We start from the raw sequence: 19,743 nt of genomic DNA, 5'->3' as shown, positions 1-19,743 counted from the left end.
GGGAAGAAGCGTTACAGTAAGCGCTGTTCCCAGGTGCCTGGTACTGAACATGGCTCTCTCCTCTGCTTGTGCCAATCGCCAGCAGAGCAAGGGAGAATGATGAGAGCCGTGTTCAGCACCCAGCAACGGCTTATTGTAAGGCTTCTTCCCTGGCGCTGATGCATGTCACATAGATGACATCCTTGTGCTTTATATGTTGCACGTGTGCTGGATGTTTTGTGGCCTGTGCTGACACTAAAAAACAGACTTGTCAGCGTGTTTTGCCCATGGACACACAGTCCGTGAAAACACACTGACTTGTGCACAGAACCATTCCCCTTACAGGCAAATAGTGCTCCATTCCATTCCATCTCTCCGCATGGCTGCCCAATGGTATAAAATTCTATCTATGACACACTCATGGTGTCAATATGATCAATGCACCCCTAGATGAATTCATTGAGAGGTGTGAGGGGTTTGGCTGTTTTGGCATCTCATGGGCTCTCCCAGGGGGTCATGGCACCTGCAAACCATAAGGGTATGTGCACATGCTGTGGATTTTGGCCGCTGCAGGTTCGCAGCAGTTTTCCATGCATTGTACAGTACCATGAAAACCTATGGAAAACAAAATCCGCAGTACATATGCTGCGGAAAAAACGCACGGAAACGCTGCGTTGCTTATTCCGCAGCATGTCAATTCTTTGTGCGGATTCAGCAGTTTACACCTGCTCCATAATAGGAATCCGCAGGTGTAAAACCGCAGTTGAAATCCGCACAAATACCGCAAAAAAAACTGAAATTCCGCAGGAAATTCGCAGTGCGGATTACCTGCGGATTTACCAAAATCAGTCTGGAAAAATCTGCAGAGTAATCCGCAGGGTGTGAACATAGCCTAACAGTAAAATCTGGTGCTCCTTCCTTTCTGAGCTCTGCTATGTACCCAAACAGTGGTTTACCCCACATATGGAGTATCAACGTACTCGGGACAAAGTGAACAACAACTCTTGTGGTCCAATTTCTTCTGTTACCCTTGGGAAAATAAAAAATTTGGGGTGAAAATATCATTTTTGTAAAATATGATTTTTTATTTTTATGGCTCTACGTTATAAACTTCTGTGAAGCACTTGGGGGTTCAAAGTGCTTACCACAAATCTAGATAAGTTTCTTGAGGGGTCTAATTTCCAAACTGGGGTCACTTGTGGGGGAATTCCACTGTTTAGGCACACCAGGGTCTCTACAAATGTGACATGATGACCGCAGACCATTCCATCAAAGTCTGCATTCCAAACTGTCGCTACTTCCCTTCCGAGCCTCAACGTGTGCCCATACAGTAGTTTTTTCCCACATATGGGGCATCAGAGTACTCAGGACAAATTGCAAAACAACTTTTGGGGTCCATTTTCTCCTGTTACCTTTGGGAAAATAAAAAAAATCTAGATAAGTTCCTTGGGGGGTCTAGTTTCTAAAATAGGGTCACTTGTCGGGGGTTTCCACTGTTGAGGCACATCAGGGGCTCTCCAAATGCAACATGGCGTCCGATCTCAATTGCAGCCAATTTTGTGTTGAAATAGTCAAACTCCTTCCATTCCGAGCTCTGTCATGCACCCAAACAGTGGTTTTCTCCCACATATAGGGTATCAGCGTACTCAAGACAAATTGCACAATAACTTTTTGGGACAATTTTTCCTGTTAGCCTTGGGGAAATAAAAAAAATTTGAGCTGAAATATTTTTTTTGTGAAAAAAATTAAAAGTTTATTTTTTTAAACATTACAAAAATTCCTATGAAGCACCAAAAGTGTTAATAAACTTCTTGAATGTGGTTTTGAGCACCTTGAGGGGGCAGTTTTTAGAGTCGTGTCACTTTTGGGTATTTTGTATAATATAGATCCTCAAAGTGACTTCAAATGTGATGTGGTCACTAAAAAAATTGTGCTGTAAAAATGAGAAATCGCTGTTTAAATTTTAACCCTTCTAACATACTAACAAAAAAAAATTTGATTCCAAAATTGTGCTGATGTAAAGTAGACATGTGGGAAATGTTACTTATTAAGTATTTTGTGTGACATACCTGTGTGATTTAAGGGCATGAAAATTAAAACTTGGAAAATTGCCAAATTTTTCCAATTTTTGCCAAATTTCCATTTTTTCACAGATTAACGCAAGTTATATCAAAGAAATTTTACCACTATCATGAAGAACAATATGTCTTGAAAAAACAGGGTCTGAATCACAGGGATCCATGGAAGCCTTCCAGAGTTATTACCTCATTAAGGGACAGTGGTCAGAATTGTAAAAATTGGCCCGGTCATTAACGTGCAAACCACCCTCAGGGGTAAAGGGGTTAAACCAATAAATAGGAATATTTTTGTTAAAAAAAATAATAATAATACACATCTTTGGTATCGCTGCATCTGGAACAATCGGACTTATGAAGATATTTAACCCTTTTAGGGAACTCAGTAATAAAAAGATTAGTAAAAGTAAAAAGATGTTTTTGATCATACCGCCAAAATAAAATGGAATAGCATGCAATCAGAATTGAATGTAAATAAAACTGGTATCACTGAAAATGTCACCCTGTCTTGCATAAAAACAGCCGCCATACAATTCTGTCAGCAGAGAAATAAAGTGATGACAATGCAATTGTACTGCGTAAAAGAATAAAGCTGTCTAATCCCTTTTACTATCAAAAAATGTCATGCCCGAAGGTACTACCAATAAAAACATCATTTTGTCCCATAAAAAAGCCTCACATGACTCTGTTAACACAAATATAGAAAAATTATAGCTCTCAAAATATGGTTATGCAAAAACTTTTTTGCAAAATTAAGTGTTTTTTAGTGTGTGATAGCAGCCAAACATAAAAAACTATATAAATCTGATATCTGACATCAGAGACAGTTTTGGTCAACAACCCCCAGAGCCCTTCCTCCCGACTTCCCCTCCCTCCACCTTCAAAACCAACTTCTCCACCATTACAGAAGATCAACTCTCCACTCTACTCTCAAAATCGCATCTCACCACCTGTGCACTTGACCTGCTCCCATCCCACTTCATCCCAAACCTCACCACAGTCTTCATCCCAACCCTAACCCATCTCTTCAACCTATCACTAACAACTGGTGTTTTCCCCTCAAGCTTTAAACATGCCTCCATCACACCTATCCTCAAAAAGCCCTCTCCTGACCCATCCTCTGTATCTAGCTATCGCCCTATATCACTTCTCCCTTATGCCTCCAAACTACTGGAACAACACGTCTACCTTGAACTGTCCTCCCATCTCTCTTCTTGCTCCCTCTTTGACCGCTTACAATCTGGCTTCCGGTCACACCATTCCACTGAAATTGCCCTAACTAAGGTCACCAATGACCTCTTAACCGCCAAGAGCAAGCGACGCTACTCTGTCCTCCTCCTCCTCGACCTGTCGGCTGCCTTTGACACAGTGGACCATTCCCTATTATTACAGACCCTCTCATCCTTTGGCATCACAGACTTGGCCCTATCCTGGATCTCATCATACCTAACAGACCGGACATTCAGCGTCTCCCACTCACACACTACCTCCTCACCTCGCCCCCTATCTGTCGGAGTCCCACAAGGTTCAGTCCTTGGGCCCCTGCTCTTCTCCATTTATACCTTTGGCCTGGGACAGCTCATAGAATCTCATGGCTTTCAGTATCACCTCTATGCTGATGACACACAGATTTACATCTCTGGACCAGATATCACCTCCCTACTAACCAGAATCCCTCAATGTCTGTCCACTATTTCATCCTTCTTCTCCGCTAGATTTCTGAAACTTAACATGGACAAAACAGAATTCATCATATTTTCCCCATCTCACGCGACCCCCCCAACGAACCTATCCATTACAGTACATGGCTGCCCACTCTCCCCAGTCCCACAAGCTCGCTGCCTCGGGGTAATCCTTGACACTGATCTCTCCTTCAAATCACATATCCAAGCCCTTTCCACTTCCTGCCAACTTCAACTCAAAAATATTTCACGAATCCGTTCATTCCTCAACCAAGAATCTGAAAAAACCCTAGTCCATGCCCTCATCATCTCTCGCCTTGACTACTGCAACCTTCTGCTCTGTGGCCTCCCCTCTAACACTCTCGCACCCCTCCAATCTATTCTAAACTCTGCTGCCCGACTAATCCACCTGTCCCCCGCTATTCCCCGGCCTCTCCCCTCTGTCAATCCCTTCACTGGCTCCCCACTGCCCAGAGACTCCAGTACAAAAGCCTAACCATGACGTACAAAGCCATCCACAACCTGTCTCCTCCATACATCTGTGACCTCGTCTCCCAGTACTTACCTGCACGCAACCTCCGATCCTCACAAGATCTCCTTCTCTACTCCCCTCTTATCTCCTCTTCCCACAATCGTATACAAGACTTCTCTCACGTATCTCCCCTACTCTGGAACCCTCTACCACAACACATCAGACTCTCGCCTACCATCGAAACCTTCAAAAAGAGCCTGAAGACCCACCTCTTACAACCTGCAGCCTACAACCTGCAGTAACCAGCTCTATCCTCACCTACTGTATTCTCACTCATTCCTTGTAGATTGTGAGCCTTTGCCGGCAGGGTCCTCTCTCCTCCTGTACCAGTTATGACTTGTATTGTTTAAGATTATTGTACTTGTTTTTATTATGTATACCCCTCCTCACATGTAAAGCGCCATGGAATAAATGGCGCTATAACAATAAATAATAATAATAATATCGCTGTAATAGCGCCAACCTGAAGAATAAAGCCATCTTATCACTTTACTACACTAGAAACTGCGTAAAAAATAAATTAAGGCAATTCTTGATGTGCTGTTGATTTGTACATTCTGCCTACTAAAGATCACAATAAAGTTCTGTGTACATTTATCCTGCACTTTAAGCTAAATGTTTACACCGGGTTTCTATGTAAATCTCTGAAATGCTTGATTCAGACAGAACCCCTAACAGAAGATTCCCTATAATGAGGTAGATGGAGGCACTGTTGACACCTTCTCGCCTGTGATCCAGTGGTGTCCATCTTTTTAAGCATGCATAAAAGCGTGATTGGCCACAGGTTGGTGCACCTCTGAAAAGAAGGTCTTAAGTGAACAAAGACCAGATGTAGTCGATAGTATCTCTGCTGCCACATAATAGTGAATGGAGCCATTGGGGGTTTCATATGAATCACGTTATTTAGAGATTTAGATGGAAACCCAGATGCAAGAGCTGAGCGTACAGCGCAGGACAAATGTGATCAAAAATGTTATGTAAATTGTTCCTAATAAAACTTCAACTCAATCTACATATAAAGCAAGTCCCCCTCAGGTCCATCAATTGTCAATGCAAATATAGGGGGCTTCCATGTCATTGGCAGCACAGAGGCTCTGGAAAAGTGCTCTGGCTCCTTGCCACCCAAAAAGAAATCAAGCACAATCTGCATTCCCAAATCCAAATGCCTATCTCCCTTCTGAGCCCCACAGTATGCCAAATTTAGTGTCCTCATGTTCGGTAGTGATGAGAGCCCACTTAATTTACAGATGCATGTCTTCAGAAGCTCGAGCTGAGCATAATTTACGGGCACTACAACATACTGGCCACTAGAGAAGGCAGATTAGCATTTTTCACGCTGCAACATCCAGTGCTGCTTGTTTCTGGAAAACACCCATGGAGTCAAAATCATCACTACACTGGTAAATAATTTACCAGAGTGGTGTAATTTACAAAATGGGGTCATTTGAGGGGGAATCCTGCTTTTCTGGCACTGAAGGGCTCTGTATATGGCATCCACAAACTATCCTATCATAATTTGTTCTCCAAATAGTGTTCCTTCCCTCACGAGTCTCATCGTGTAGCTAAGCAGTACTGTACAGCTAAATAAGAGGTATTTTCACTTTCAGCAGAATTATATAATCCCAGATAGAATCTGATTTTGTGACTTCTCTTGTGATACCTATTACAGTGGCAGGGGATCTGTTGTCATGGTGTATTGTGGTCAAGATAAGGACATCCCTTTTGCCCTTATACTTGACCAACAGCATGTTGATTCCACATTTGGCTCTGCTCTCTTCCTTTCTCAGCAGTTGCCCAATTGGCAGCTTAGGGAGGCCTCTCTGATTTTTTTGCATGATGAACATGAACATGCAACAGTACATCTGGCATAGAGGGACTAAAAGAGTGGGATGCTGGTGTACAAGTTACCCAATTAGAGATGATAAAACTGACCCAGCAGTGGGTGCAACAATTCCCACACAATTTTCACACTCATTTCTACCAAAGAGGGATATTTTTGGGGGTCCATTCTTCCCTTCATAAACCCTAAATCTGTGGGTGTACTTTGAGGTACTGTTTCACAACTTTTACAGTTTAATTCTATACCTTGTTCTCTTACTAGGCAATTATTGTCAGAATATTAGACTTCCGTTGAATTAAATTAGAAATTCATTTTTCTAAACAGTGAGGATGTGTTTGTAAGTGGTGCTTTTACACGTGTAATGTGTGGGGTGTGCATAAAGTGTACTAATTTTTAAGAAGTTTATTATGAAAAGTAGAGAAAAAATAGATTAACAAAAGTAGAAAAATAAATTTGAGAAAAAAGTGGAAAAGGAAAAAAGGAAAAATTTAGCAGAAAAAAAATAGAAGAAAAAAACTGAAAAAAAATCAATAGAAGTAAAACAATTTTACATAAAATAAATACAGTGACGTTCATTACACTAATGCTATACCTATAAAATTACTCAGCGCCGATTATTTTTTTTTTTTGTAAAAAATTAAACATGTCACTAACACTGTGATGTCCGCTCCCCCAATGCCTTACATTTAAAGCTACTCAGAGCTAACTTTTATTTCTGCATTTCCCTACCTGTAAAGCTACTCGGTGCTAACTATTTATTTTTTTCTGCAAATGAAAAATAGACATTATTAACACTGTGACGTACACTCCCCTAATGCTCTACCTACAAAGCTAAAAGGTAGTATTATTAGGCTGGGGTCACACATGCGAGTTTTACGGACGTAAGAGCGCAGAAACTACGTCCGTAAAACTCGCATTACATACGGCACAATTATTCTCAATGGGGCTGCTCCTATTAGCCGTATATTACGGTTCAGTATTATACGGCTTTCTACGGCCGTACAAAATCGCAGCATGCTGCGTTTGTCAGCGTACTGCGCAAATAATACGCCAATGAAAGTCTATGGGGGCGCGAAAAATACGGATTCCACACGGACCTGCAGTGTGACTTGCGAGAAATACGCAGCGCTGTTAGTGAAAAGTCGGTAATTCAATTGCCGGCTTCTCATTTCTCCTGCACAAACCCGACAGGATATGAGACATGGTTTTCATACAGTAAACCATCTCATATCCCCTTTTTTGTTGCATATTCCACACTACTAATGTTAGTAGTGTGTATGTGCAAAATTTCAGCGCTGTAGCTGCTGAAATAAAGGGTTAAATGGCGGAAAAAATTGGCGTGGGCTCCCGCGCAATTTTCTCCGCCAGAGTGGTAAAGCCAGTGACTGAGGGCAGATATTAATAGCCAGGAGAGGGTCCATGGTTATTGGCCCCCCCGTGGCTACAAACATCTGCCCCCAGCCACCCCAGAAAAGGCACATCTGGAAGATGCGCCAATTCTGGCACTTGGCCACTCTCTTCCCACTCCCTGTAGCGGTGGGATATGGGGTAATGAAGGGTTAATGCCACTTTGCTATTGTAAGGTGACATTAAGCCAGATTAATAATGGAGAGGCGTCAATTATGACACCTATCCATTATTAATCCAATTGTAGGAAAGGGTTAAAAAACACACACACACATGATTACAAAGTAGTTTAATGAAATAAACACAGCGGTTGTTGTAATAATTTATTGTTCTCCCATTCCATTTCCAGGACCTCGCTTGGCAACATAATAAACGCACAAGATACATACCTTCTGCTGTCAGATCTCGTCCCACGAAGTAATCCATCTGAAGGGGTTAACTAATATTACAGGCAGGAGCCCTGCAAATGCAGCTGTGCTCCGTGCTTGTAATCCCCGGGGAATTAATGAAATGTAGGTCATTGACCTACATTTCCTTCAGTCGCGGTGATGCGCCCCTGCTGGATGTTCTCATGAACTGCAGCCTGGGAACTTTTTCCCACGCTCCAGGTCATATGAGGACATCCACCAGGGGGCGCATCACCGCGACTGAAGGAAATGTAGGTCAATGACCTACATTTCATTCATTCCCCGGGGATTACAAGCACGGAGCACAGCTGCATTTGCAGGGCTCCTGCCTGTAATATTAGTTAACCCCTTCAGATGGATTACTTCGTGGGACGAGATCTGACAGCAGAAGGTATGTATCTTGTGCGTTTATTATGTTGCCAAGCGAGGTCCTGGAAATGGAATGGGAGAACAATAAATTATTACAACAACCGCTGTGTTTATTTCATTAAACTACTTTGTAATCATGTGTGTGTGTGTTTTTTAACCCTTTCCTACAATTGGATTAATAATGGATAGGTGTCATAATTGACGCCTCTCCATTATTAATCTGGCTTAATGTCACCTTACAATAGCAAGGTGGCATTAACCCTTCATTACCCCATATCCCACCGCTACAGGGAGTGGGAAGAGAGTGGCCAAGTGCCAGAATTGGCGCATCTTCCAGATGTGCCTTTTCTGGGGTGGCTGGGGGCAGATGTTTGTAGCCAGGGGGGGCCAATAACCATGGACCCTCTCCTGGCTATTAATATCTGCCCTCAGTCACTGGCTTTACCACTCTGGCGGAGAAAATTGCGCGGGAGCCCACGCCAATTTTTTCCGCCATTTAACCCTTTATTTCAGCAGCTACAGCGCTGAAATTTTGCACATACACACTACTAACATTAGTAATGTGGAATATGCAAAAAAAAAGGGGATATGAGATGGTTTACTGTATGTAAACCATGTCTCATATCCTGTCGGGTTTGTGCAGGAGAAATGAAAAGCCGGCAATTGAATTAGCGGCTGTTCACAGATATCGCGCTGAATGAAATCTAAATACAGAATATATATATATGTGTCTCAATGACATATATATATATATACTGTATATATGTTTTCCCTAACATTTGAGCACATAAATCCATTAGATTTCGGTTTTGCAAGCCTGCGCGAAAATCTCGCAGTACGGATGCCATACGGATTACATACGGAGGATGCCATGCGCAAAATACGCTGAAACACCCTGACTACGGATCAATATTTTGGGGACATTTCTCCGTATTACGGCCGTAGTACGGACGTATAATACGTGGCGTATTTTCTTACGCCATGTGTGACCCCAGCCTTACCTGGAACAGGGATTAGAAACTGCTGCTGTGATCATAGATCAGTCACACAGCAGAGCACAGCAAACAATCTAAAACTCTGGAACAAGGAAGATCAAAGGAGGATCGCAGCCACTGGCCACCAATTATTTCTCTCTCACAGGTACACTGAAGCTAATCAACCACTCTGCATGCCAGATCTGAGGGAAATATGATGAACAGAGTGGTGATTATTATTTTAAACTAGCCATTTTGGCGCCAATCGGGCAGTAACTATTGATTTGCTAATTGGTACCAAAAGGGTTAATAAATTTTACATTGCTATGGTTCGTGCTGTTTCAGACAGCCCCAATCATATGTTGCCAGATTACGTTTTTTTTGCAACTTTATTGCTAACATGCTGTGGTTGCCTTGTCAGTAATCGCCGACATAACGGTACAGCCCCCCATGACCATGTGCAGGGATGGACTGCTGTCACAGAGCAGTCACTTTTACTCCAGTGCTGTTCAATTCAGCTTGCCGCATCGTACACGCACTTCAAATAGTGCGGTACATTTATGGCCCATGTCGTGAAAGGGTAAGTTGGCACCATTTTGATGCACATATAGCTTTTTGATCCCTTTTATATAGTCATGGAGGAAAAATTTACAAAAAATGTAAACTGCATATTGTTTATTTATTAACCCCTTTCTGCCATTAGACATACTATTCCGTCCATGTGGGGTGGGCCTTACTTCCCAAGGATGGAATAGTACGTCCAGCACGATCAGCTGCGCTCACGGGGATAGTCAGCTGACATCTGGCACTATGTGCCAGGAGCGGTCACGGACCGCCCCCGGCACAATAACCCCTGGCACACTGCGATCAAAGATGATCGCAGTGTTCCGGCGGTATAGGGAAGCATCACGCAGGGAGGGGGCTCCCTGTGGGCTTCCCGGAGACCCCCGGAGTAACGCGATGTGATCGCGTTGCTGCGAGGGTCTCTTACCTCCTCCTCCTTGCAGCAGGCCCGGATCCAAGATGGCCACGGCATCCGGGTCCTGCAGGGAGGTGGCTTCACAGTGCCTGCTCAGAGCAGGCGCTGGGAAACCTGAACCTGTGCACCTCAGATCGCCGATCTGACACAGTGCACAGCAAAGTGTCAGATCGGCGATCTTACACTATAACATGATGCCCCCCTGGGGCAATGTTATAGTGTAAAAAAAAAATATTCACATGAGTAAAAAAAATTAAAAAAAATTCCCTCCCCCCAAAAAATATATATAGATATTTTTCCTATAAATACATTTCTTTATCTAAATAATAAAAAAAACAATAAAAGTACACATATTTAGTATCGCTGCATCCGTAATGATCCGACCTATGAAACTGTCCCACTAGTTAACCACTTCAGTGAACACCGTAAAAAAAAAAACGAGCCAAAAAACGCTTTATTATCCTACCGCCAAACAAAAAGTGAAATAACACGCGATCAAAAAGACCGATATAAATAACCATGGTACCGTTGAAAATGTCATCTTGTCCCGCAAAAAACGAGCTGCCATACAGCATCATTAAAGAAAAAAGTTATAGTCCTCAGAATAAAGCGATGCAAAAATAATTATTTTTTCTATAAAATAGTTTTTATCGTATACAAGCACCAAAACATAAAAAATGATATAAATGAGTCATCGCTGTAATCGTACTGTCCTGAAGAATAAAACTGCTTTATCCATTTTACCAAACGCGGAACGGTATAAACGCCTCCCCCAAAAGAAATTCATGAATAGCTGTTTTTTGGTCATTCTGCCTCACAAAAATCGGAATAAAAAGTGATCAAAAAATGTCATGTGCCCGAAAAAGTTACCAATAAAAACATCAACTTGTCCTGCAAAAAACAAGACCTCACATGACTCTGTGGACCAAAATATGGAAAAATTATAGCTCTCAAAATGTGGTAACGCAAAAAATATTTTTTGCAATAAAAAGCGTCTTTCAGTGTGTGACGGCTGCCAATCATAAAAATCCGCTAAAAAACCCGCAATAAAAGTAAATCAAACCCCCCTTCATCACCCCCTTAGTTAGTGAAAAATTAAAAAATTACAAAAATGTATTTATTTCCATTTTCCCATGAGGGCTAGGGTTAGGGTTAGGGCTAGGGCTAGGGTTAGGGTTAGGGTTAGGGCTAGGGTTAGGGCTAGGGTTAGGGTTAAGGCAAGGGTTAGGGTTGGGGCTAGGGTTAGGGCTAGGGTTAGGGCTAGGGTTAGGGTTAGGGCTAGGGTTAGGGCAAGGGTTAGGGTTGGGGCTAGGGTTAAGGCTACAGTTAGGGTTGGGGCTAAAGTTAAGGTTTGGATTATATTTACAGTTGGGAATAGGGTTGGGATTAGGGTTAGGGGTGTGGCTAGGGTTAACCGATGGGATTAGGGTTAGGGATGTGTTTGGATTAGGGTTTCAGTTATAATTGGGGGGTTTCCACTGTTTAGGCACATCAGGGGCTCTCCAAATGCGACATGGCGTCCGATCTCAATTCCAGCCAATTCTGTGTTAAAAAAGTAAAACAGTGCTCCTTCCCTTCCGAGCTCTCCCGTGCGCCCAAACAGGGGTTTACCCCAACATATGGGGTATCGGCGTACTCAGGACACATTGGACAACAAGTTTTGGGGTCCAATTTATTTCCCCTGCTACCCTTGGGAAAATACAAAACTGGGGGCTAAAATATAATTTTTGTGGGAAAAAAAAAGATTTTTTATTTTTACGGCTCTGCGTTATAAACTGTAGTGAAACACTTGGGGGTTCAAAGTTCTCACAACACATCTAGATACGTTCCTTGGGGGGTCTAGTTTCCAATATGGGGTCACTTGTGGGGGGTTTCTATTGTTTAGGTACATTAGGGGCTCTGCAAACGCAATGTGACGCCTGCAGACCAATCCATTTAAGTCTGCATTCCAAATGACGCTCCTTCCCTTCCGAGCTCTGCCATGCGCTCAAACGGTGGTTCCCCCCAGATATGGGATATCAGCGTATTCAGGACAAATTGGACAACAACTTTTGGGGTCCAATTTGAACTGTTACCCTTGGAAAAATACAAAACTGGGTGCTAAAAAATAATTTTTGTTGAAAAAAAAATATTTTTTATTTTCACGGCTCTGCGTTATAAACTGTAGTGAAACACTTGGGGGTTCAAAGTTCTCACAACACATCTAGATAGGTTCCTTGGGGGGTCTAGTTTCCAATATGGGGTCACTTGCTGGGGGTTTCTACTTTTTAGGTACATTAGGGGCTCTGCAAACGCAATGTTACACCTGCAGACCAATCCATCTAAGTCTGCATTCCAAATGACGCTCCTTCCCTTCTGAGCTCTGCCATGCGCTCAAACGGTGGCTCCCCGCACATATGGGGTATCAGCGTACTCAGGACAAATTGGACAACAACTTTTGGGGTCCAATTTCAACTGTTACCCTTGGAAAAATACAAAACTGGGGGCTAAAAAATAATTTTTGTGGAAAAATTTTTTTTTTTAATTTTCACGGCTCTGCGTTATAAACTGTAGTGAAACACTTGGGGGTTCAAAGCTCTCACAACACATCTAGATGAGTTCCTTAGGGGGTCTACTTTCCAAAATGGTGTCACATGTAGGGGGTTTCAATGTTAAAGCACATCAGTGGCTCTCCAAACGCAACATGGTGTCCCATCTCAATTCTTGTCAATTTTGCATTGAAAAGTCAAACGGCGCTCCTTCCCTTCCGAGCTCTCCCATGCGCCCAAACAGTGGTTTACCCCCACATATGGGGTATCAGCGTACTCACGACAAATTGTACAACAACTGTTGTGGTCCAATTTCTTTTCTTACCCTTGGGAAAATAAAAAATTGGGGGCAAAGATAATTTTTATGAAAAAATATGATTTTTTATTTTTACGGCTCTGCATTATAAACTTCTGTGAATCACTTAATGGGTCAAAGTGCTCACCACACATCTAGATAAGTTCCTTAGGGGGTCTACTTTCAAAAATGGTGTTACTTGGGGGGGGGGTCAATGTTTAGCCACATCAGGGGCTCTCCAAACGCAACATGGCATCCCATCTCAATTCCTGTCAATTTTGCATTGAAAAGTCAAACGGCGCTCCTTCCCTTCCGTGCTCTCCCATGCGCCCAAACAGTGGTTTACCCCCACATATGGGGTATCAGCATACTCAGGACAAATTGCCCAACAACTTTTGGTGTCCAATTTTTTCTCTTACCCTTGGGAAAATAAAAAATTGGGGGCGAAAAGATCATTTTTGTGAAAAATTATGATTTTTATTTTTTACGGCTCTGCATTATAAACTTCTGTGAATCACTTAATGGGTCGAAGTGCTCACCACACATCTAGATAAGTTCGTTAGGGGGTCTACTTTCCAAAATGGTGTCACTTGTGGGGGGTTTCAATGTTTAGCACATCAGGGGCTCTCCAAACGCAACATGGCGTCCCATCTCAGTTCCTGTCAATTTTGCATTGAAAAGTCAAATGGCGCTCCTTCGCTTCCGAGCTCTGCTAAGCGCCCAAACAGTGGTTTACCCCCACATATGGGGTATTGGCGTACTCAGGACAAATTGTACAACAACTTTTGGGGTCCATTTTCTCTTGTTATCCTTGGTAAAATAAAACAAATTGGAGCTGAAGTAAATTTTTTGTGAAAAAAGTTAAATGTTCATTTTTATTTAAACATTCCAAAAATTCCTGTAAAACACCTGAAGGGTTAATAAACATCTTGAATGGTTTTGAGCACCTTGAGGGGTGCAGTTTTTAGAATGGTGTCACACTTGGTTATTTTCTATGATATAGACCCCTCAAAATGACTTCAAATGAGATGTGGTCCCTAAAAAAAATGGTGTTGTAAAAATGAGAAATTGCTGGTCAAATTTTAATCCTTATAAAGACCCTAACAAAAAAAAAATTTGGTTCCAAAATTGTGCTGATGTAAAGTAGACATGTGGTAAATGTTACTTATTAAGTATTTTGTGTGACATATCTCTGTGATTTAATTGCATAAAAACTCAAAGTTGGAAAATTGCAAAATTTTCAAAATTTGCGCCAAATTTCTGTTTTTTTCACAAATAAACGCAGGTAATATCAAAGAAATTTTACCACTATCATGAAGTACAATATGTCACGAGAAAACATTGTCAGAATCACCAGGATCTGTTGAAGTGTTCCAGAGTTATAACCTCATAAAGGGACAGTGGTCAGAATTGTAAAAATTGGCCTGGTCATTAACGTGCAAACCACCCTTGGGGGTAAAGAGGTTAAAAATACATTTTTCACTTTTTTTGCCATATACAAGACCCTTATTTTATTATAGTTTAATAGACAGAGTTGGGTGATGATGAATTTATTATATGGGACAAATTGTAGTTTTCCCATTTTTTATTTTAATTTTTTATTCCAAAGAGTTAAAATACAGAGATTGGAACTAGCTTTGGTCTCTAGAGATGCAGTGTGAGCTCAGATGAATATTAAAGGAGCAAATAATGTTGGGGAGAGTCAACATATACATTAAATGGGATACTGATCCCACCTAAATTGGTGGATTCGTCTGGCATTAATGTAATTTTTATGAAGGTCTATTGAAAAAGGCACAAAAGTTGTGGCATACAAAGTGAAGTTTCATATTTCAGACATTAATACTGCTACAACCCCTGGAAAAAATTATGGAATCACCGGCCTTGGAGGATGTTCATTCAGTTGTTTAATTTTGTAGAAAAAAAGCAGATCACAGACATGGCCCAAAACTGAAGTCATTTCAAATGGCAACTTTCTGGCTTTAAGAAGCACTAAAAGATATGAAGAAAAAAAAATGTGGTAGTCAGTAATGGTTACTTTTTTTAACCAAGCATAGGGGAAAAATTATGGAGTCACTCAATTCTGAGGGAACATATTATGGAATCATGAAAAACAAAAACAAAAAAACACTAACACATCACTAGTATTTTGTTGCACCACCTCTGGCTTTTATAACAGCTTGCAGTCTCTGAGGCATGGACTTAATGAGTGTCAAACAGTACTCTTCATCAATCTGCCTCCAAGTTTCTCTGATTGCTGTTGCCAGATCAGCTTTGCAGGTTGGAGCCTTGTCATGGACCATTTTCTTCAACTTCCACCAAAGATTTTCAATTGGATTGAGGTCCGGACTATTTGCAGGCCATCACATTAACTTTATGTGTATTTTTTCAAGGAATGTTTACACAATTTCTGCTCTATGGCAGGATGCATTATCATCTTGGAAAATGATTTTATCATCCCCAAACATCATTTCAATTGATGGGATAAGAAAAGTGTCCAAAATATCAACATAAACTTGTGCATTTATTGAAGATGTAATGACAGCCATCTCCCCAGTGCCTTTACCTGTCACGCAGCCCCATATCATTAATGACTGTGGAAATTTGTATGTTCTCTTCATGCAATCATCTTTATAAATCTCCTTGGAACGGCACCAAACAAAAGTTCCAGCATCATCACCTTGCCCAATGCAGAGTCGTTACTGAATATGACTTTCATCCAGTCATCCACAGTCCACGATTGCTTTTCCTTAGCCCATTGTAACCTTGTTTTTTCCTGTTTAGGTGTTATTGAAGGCTTTTGTTTAGCTTTTCTGTATGTAAATCCTATTTCCTTAAGTCGGTTTCTTACAGTTCGGTCACATACGTTGACTCCAGTTTCCACCCATTCATTCCTCATTTGTTTTGTTGTGCATTTCTGGTTGTGGAGACATATTGCTTTAAGTTTCCGGTCTTGATGCTTTGATGTCTTCCTTGGTCTACCAGTATGTTTGCGTTTAACAACCCTCCCATGTTGTTTCTATTTGGTCCAGATTTTAGACACAGCTGACTGTGAATAACAAACATATTTTGCAACATTGTGTGATGATTTACCCTCTTTTAAGTGTTTGATAATCCTCTCCTTTGTTTCAATTGACATCTCTTGTGTTGGAGCCATGATTCATGTCATATTTTGCAACATTGTTGCCATATGAAATTACTTTAATTTTGTGCCATGTCTGTGATCTGCTTTTTTTCTATAAAATTAAACAACTGAATGAACATCCTCCAAGGCCGGTGATTACATAATTTTTGCCAGGGGTTGTTTAATTGGGGTATCAGCTGAGTGCTAAGGAGGGACTTAATGTATGTAATGTCAATTGGGAAAAATACAGAATTTTAACTTATAATTAGAATACAGCCGGGCTTAAAAATATTGATATCCAATATGGATTTTACATGGGTTGAGTTAACTATACCCTAACACACTTGCATCATTCCTGCTATAAAAAGGTATATTTTTTGTCACTTTATCTTGGAGGAAAGGTTTCAACTTCCAAAAGTTTGAACAATGTAAAGTAATACCCTGCTTTAAAACCTTATACTTTGAAACCACCTCTCATTTAGAAAATAGATCATGTAGGGTTGAATTAGTTACATTATGTACCATTTCAGAATAGAACTTCTAACAATTGGAATTCTAATGGGAAGTATTTATTACAAGACACTAGGCAATTTTATGCTTTTGTAGATCCATTGTAGACTGTATTACATTTTCAGCAAAAAGCATGTAATTTCCATTAAATTAATTGAACATGCACAGAAAATTGTACTGACCTCCTCCAGGCGATTTTGAAGGCTGTTCAGTGCTGTGGTCATATTGTTGAACTGTCGTTCCAGTGCTTTCTCGTACTGTGAAAAATGTAATAAAATGTAATAAAATACAAATTACTCTATAAATTACAATGCTCATCTGCAAATGAAGTTGACCCTTTGAAATCTGAGAATAGAATACAGTACTAATACATTTTTATGTTGTCTGATATTTTTATTTTATACCATATTTGTACAATTCTCCTGATTTTTCTAATATTTTCTACAGAGATAAACTGATTTTTTAATTCAACCTTTAAGTAAAAAAAGACCTCGGAGTTAGCTATAATAAAGGCTTCTCGGCCTCTTAAAAGCAGAATGAACAACTCCGGCGTCCCTGTAAAGAGTCCACAAACATACTGCTACCTTTACGTTTTAGCTTTCCTTTAGCCCCCTGCAGCAATCCTTTTGGTCTATCATTGTATACAACCTGAATTTCTTGCAAGCTCTTCCTGTGTGCCTCTAGAATGCATCTCACAAGAGAATGGGTGCTCTGGCTTCTTTGCCACAGCTGTATCCATCCCACAGCTTCCTTACTTTTACCCTAAGTGTCTGCTCACTCCATTTACAAAGCACCATCTTGAGATTCCTATGCAGTCTCAAGATGGATATATTTCTATTCAGTTTCTCAATTCTAACATTTGTCCAACTTCGCTTAGTATGAGCTATCCTGAGGTACTGTTACTGACTATAATGCTTCATGTGCTGTCACTGGCATCACGTCCAATCTATGATTTGCAGTGGAGCAATGAGGCCTGTAATATAATAATTTATTCTAAAGTACTCTAGTGCTGTAAAATTCCAAGCACCATCTTCTAGTTGATAAGCTTACTATTCTTATCTGTGAAATCTATATTATTTCTGTTGATTCTGCGCTCTTTACATAGCTGTACACATACCAGTCATTCACTAGCTGAAGATTACAAATTATGCCCCCAAATCACCATTCAGAGCACATTGCTCATAAAGCTTCTGACCGAGTCCTGCCTACTGCATACTGCATTCAGGGCTTTACTTGATTAAAACATTTTACTCCATTCAAAGCACAGACAAGAAATCTCTGTACTCTGTGCCTTGAAAGGACTGTATCATGGATTAAAGGGAAACTGTCAGTAGGGTCAAACATCCTAAGACATTTAGGTATTTGGGCAAGCAAGTCATAGAAAGTTGAAGAGTTAAAAGTTAAAGTCTATTTTCCTTAAACAAAATTCTTTCCCCTTTTCAACTAGTGACTCAGCTGCTCTGCTTCACCCCCCTGCCATGGACTTTGCAGTGATGAAGAATTATAGTTCTAATGATGACTCATACAGGGAGAACACACTTCTTGCTTCTACACAGAGCTTAGAAGGATTCAGGTAAACTGTTTATAATCACATGATGTCATAGACATAATGAAAAATAGAAGAATTATGAGTGTAGAAAGGCAAAGTGAGCAATTGTAAGTACAGTTGTGCTAAAAAGTTTACATTCCGTTTCAGAATTTTTGCTTTCTTGGCCTTTTTTCAGAGAATATGAATGATAACACCAAAACTTTTCCTCCACTCATGATTAGTGGTTGGGTGAAGCCATTTATTGTCAAACTACTGTGTTTTCTCTTTTTAAATCATAATAACAACCTAAAACATCCAAATGACCCTGATCAAAAGTTTACATACCATGGTGATTTTGGCCTGATAACAATCACAGAAGTTGACGTAAATGGGTTTGACTGGTTACTAAAGGTAACATCTTCAACTCTGATCTGTTTGCTTGTAATCAGTGAGGGTGCATAAAAGCTGAGTGAGTTTCTGGTATCCAAACAGACTCTTGCACTTTTCATCCAGCCACTGACATTTCTGGATTGTGAGTCATGGGGAAAGCAAAAGAATTGTCAATGGATCTATGGGAAATGGTAGTTTAACTGTATTAAACAGGAAAGGGATACAAAAAGATATCCACAGAATTCATAATGCCAGTCAGCAGCATTCAAACTGGGATTAACAAATGGAACATCAGGGTCTCTGTAAAAACAGTCAGGTAGACCAAAAAAAAATTGTCCACAACTGCCAGGAAAATTGTTCGAGATGCAAACCCACAAATAACATCAGCTGAAATACTGGACTCTCTGAAAACTAGCGGTGTGGCTGTTTAAAGATGCACAATAAGCAGGCTGTGAAGAAGCCAGATTGTATCTTAATTTCCCAGACAACCATGTTTTTGTAAACCAAAAAAACTGACTTTTTATCTGTATATTGGCTTGTGAATTTAAAGGTACCGTCACATTAAGCGACGCTGCAGCGATAGCGACAACGATGCCGATCGCTGCAGCGTCGCTGTTTGATCGCTGGAGAGCTGTCATACAGACCGCTCTCCAGCGACCAACGATGCCGAGGTCCCCGGGTAACCAGGGTAAACATCGGGTTGCTAAGCGCAGAGCCGCGCTTAGTAACCCGATGTTTACCCTGGTTACCAGCGTAAAAGTAAAAAAAAAAAACAGTACATACTTACATTCGCGTCCCCCAGCGTCTGCTTCCTGACACTGACTGAGCTCCGGCCCTAACAGCACAGCGGTGACGTCACCGCTGTGCTTTCACTTTAGGGCCGGCGCTCAGTGTCAGGAAGCAGACGCTGGGGGAGGTATGACGCTGGGTGAGTATGTACTGTTTGTTTTTTTTACTTTTACGCTGGTAACCAGGGTAAACATCGGGTTACTAAGCGCGGCCCTGCGCTTGGTAACCCGATGTTTACCCTGGTTACCAGTGTAAAACATCGCTGGTATCGTTGCTTTTGGTGTCAAACACAACGATACACGGCGATCGGACGACCAAATAAAGTTCTGGACTTT

General features: G+C 41.1%; 1 protein-coding gene across 1 annotated transcript in view; it reads right to left on the bottom strand.

Annotated features, from left to right (window-relative positions):
* LOC143788784 (uncharacterized) overlaps positions 1–19,743 on the bottom strand; it is a 170,038-nt gene that overhangs the window by 80,935 nt on the left and 69,360 nt on the right. The window contains exon 6 of the mRNA XM_077278669.1: positions 16,884–16,958. Within this exon, the coding sequence (XP_077134784.1) occupies positions 16,884–16,958 (75 nt within the window). The remainder of the gene's footprint in view (positions 1–16,883; positions 16,959–19,743) is intronic.

This window comes from Ranitomeya variabilis, chromosome 1 (genome assembly GCF_051348905.1).
Source record: "Ranitomeya variabilis isolate aRanVar5 chromosome 1, aRanVar5.hap1, whole genome shotgun sequence".
NCBI lineage: Eukaryota > Metazoa > Chordata > Amphibia > Anura > Dendrobatidae > Ranitomeya > Ranitomeya variabilis.
The sequence above is the reverse complement of the archived record's forward strand: the minus strand, read 5'-3'. Positions and strand labels throughout refer to the sequence as shown.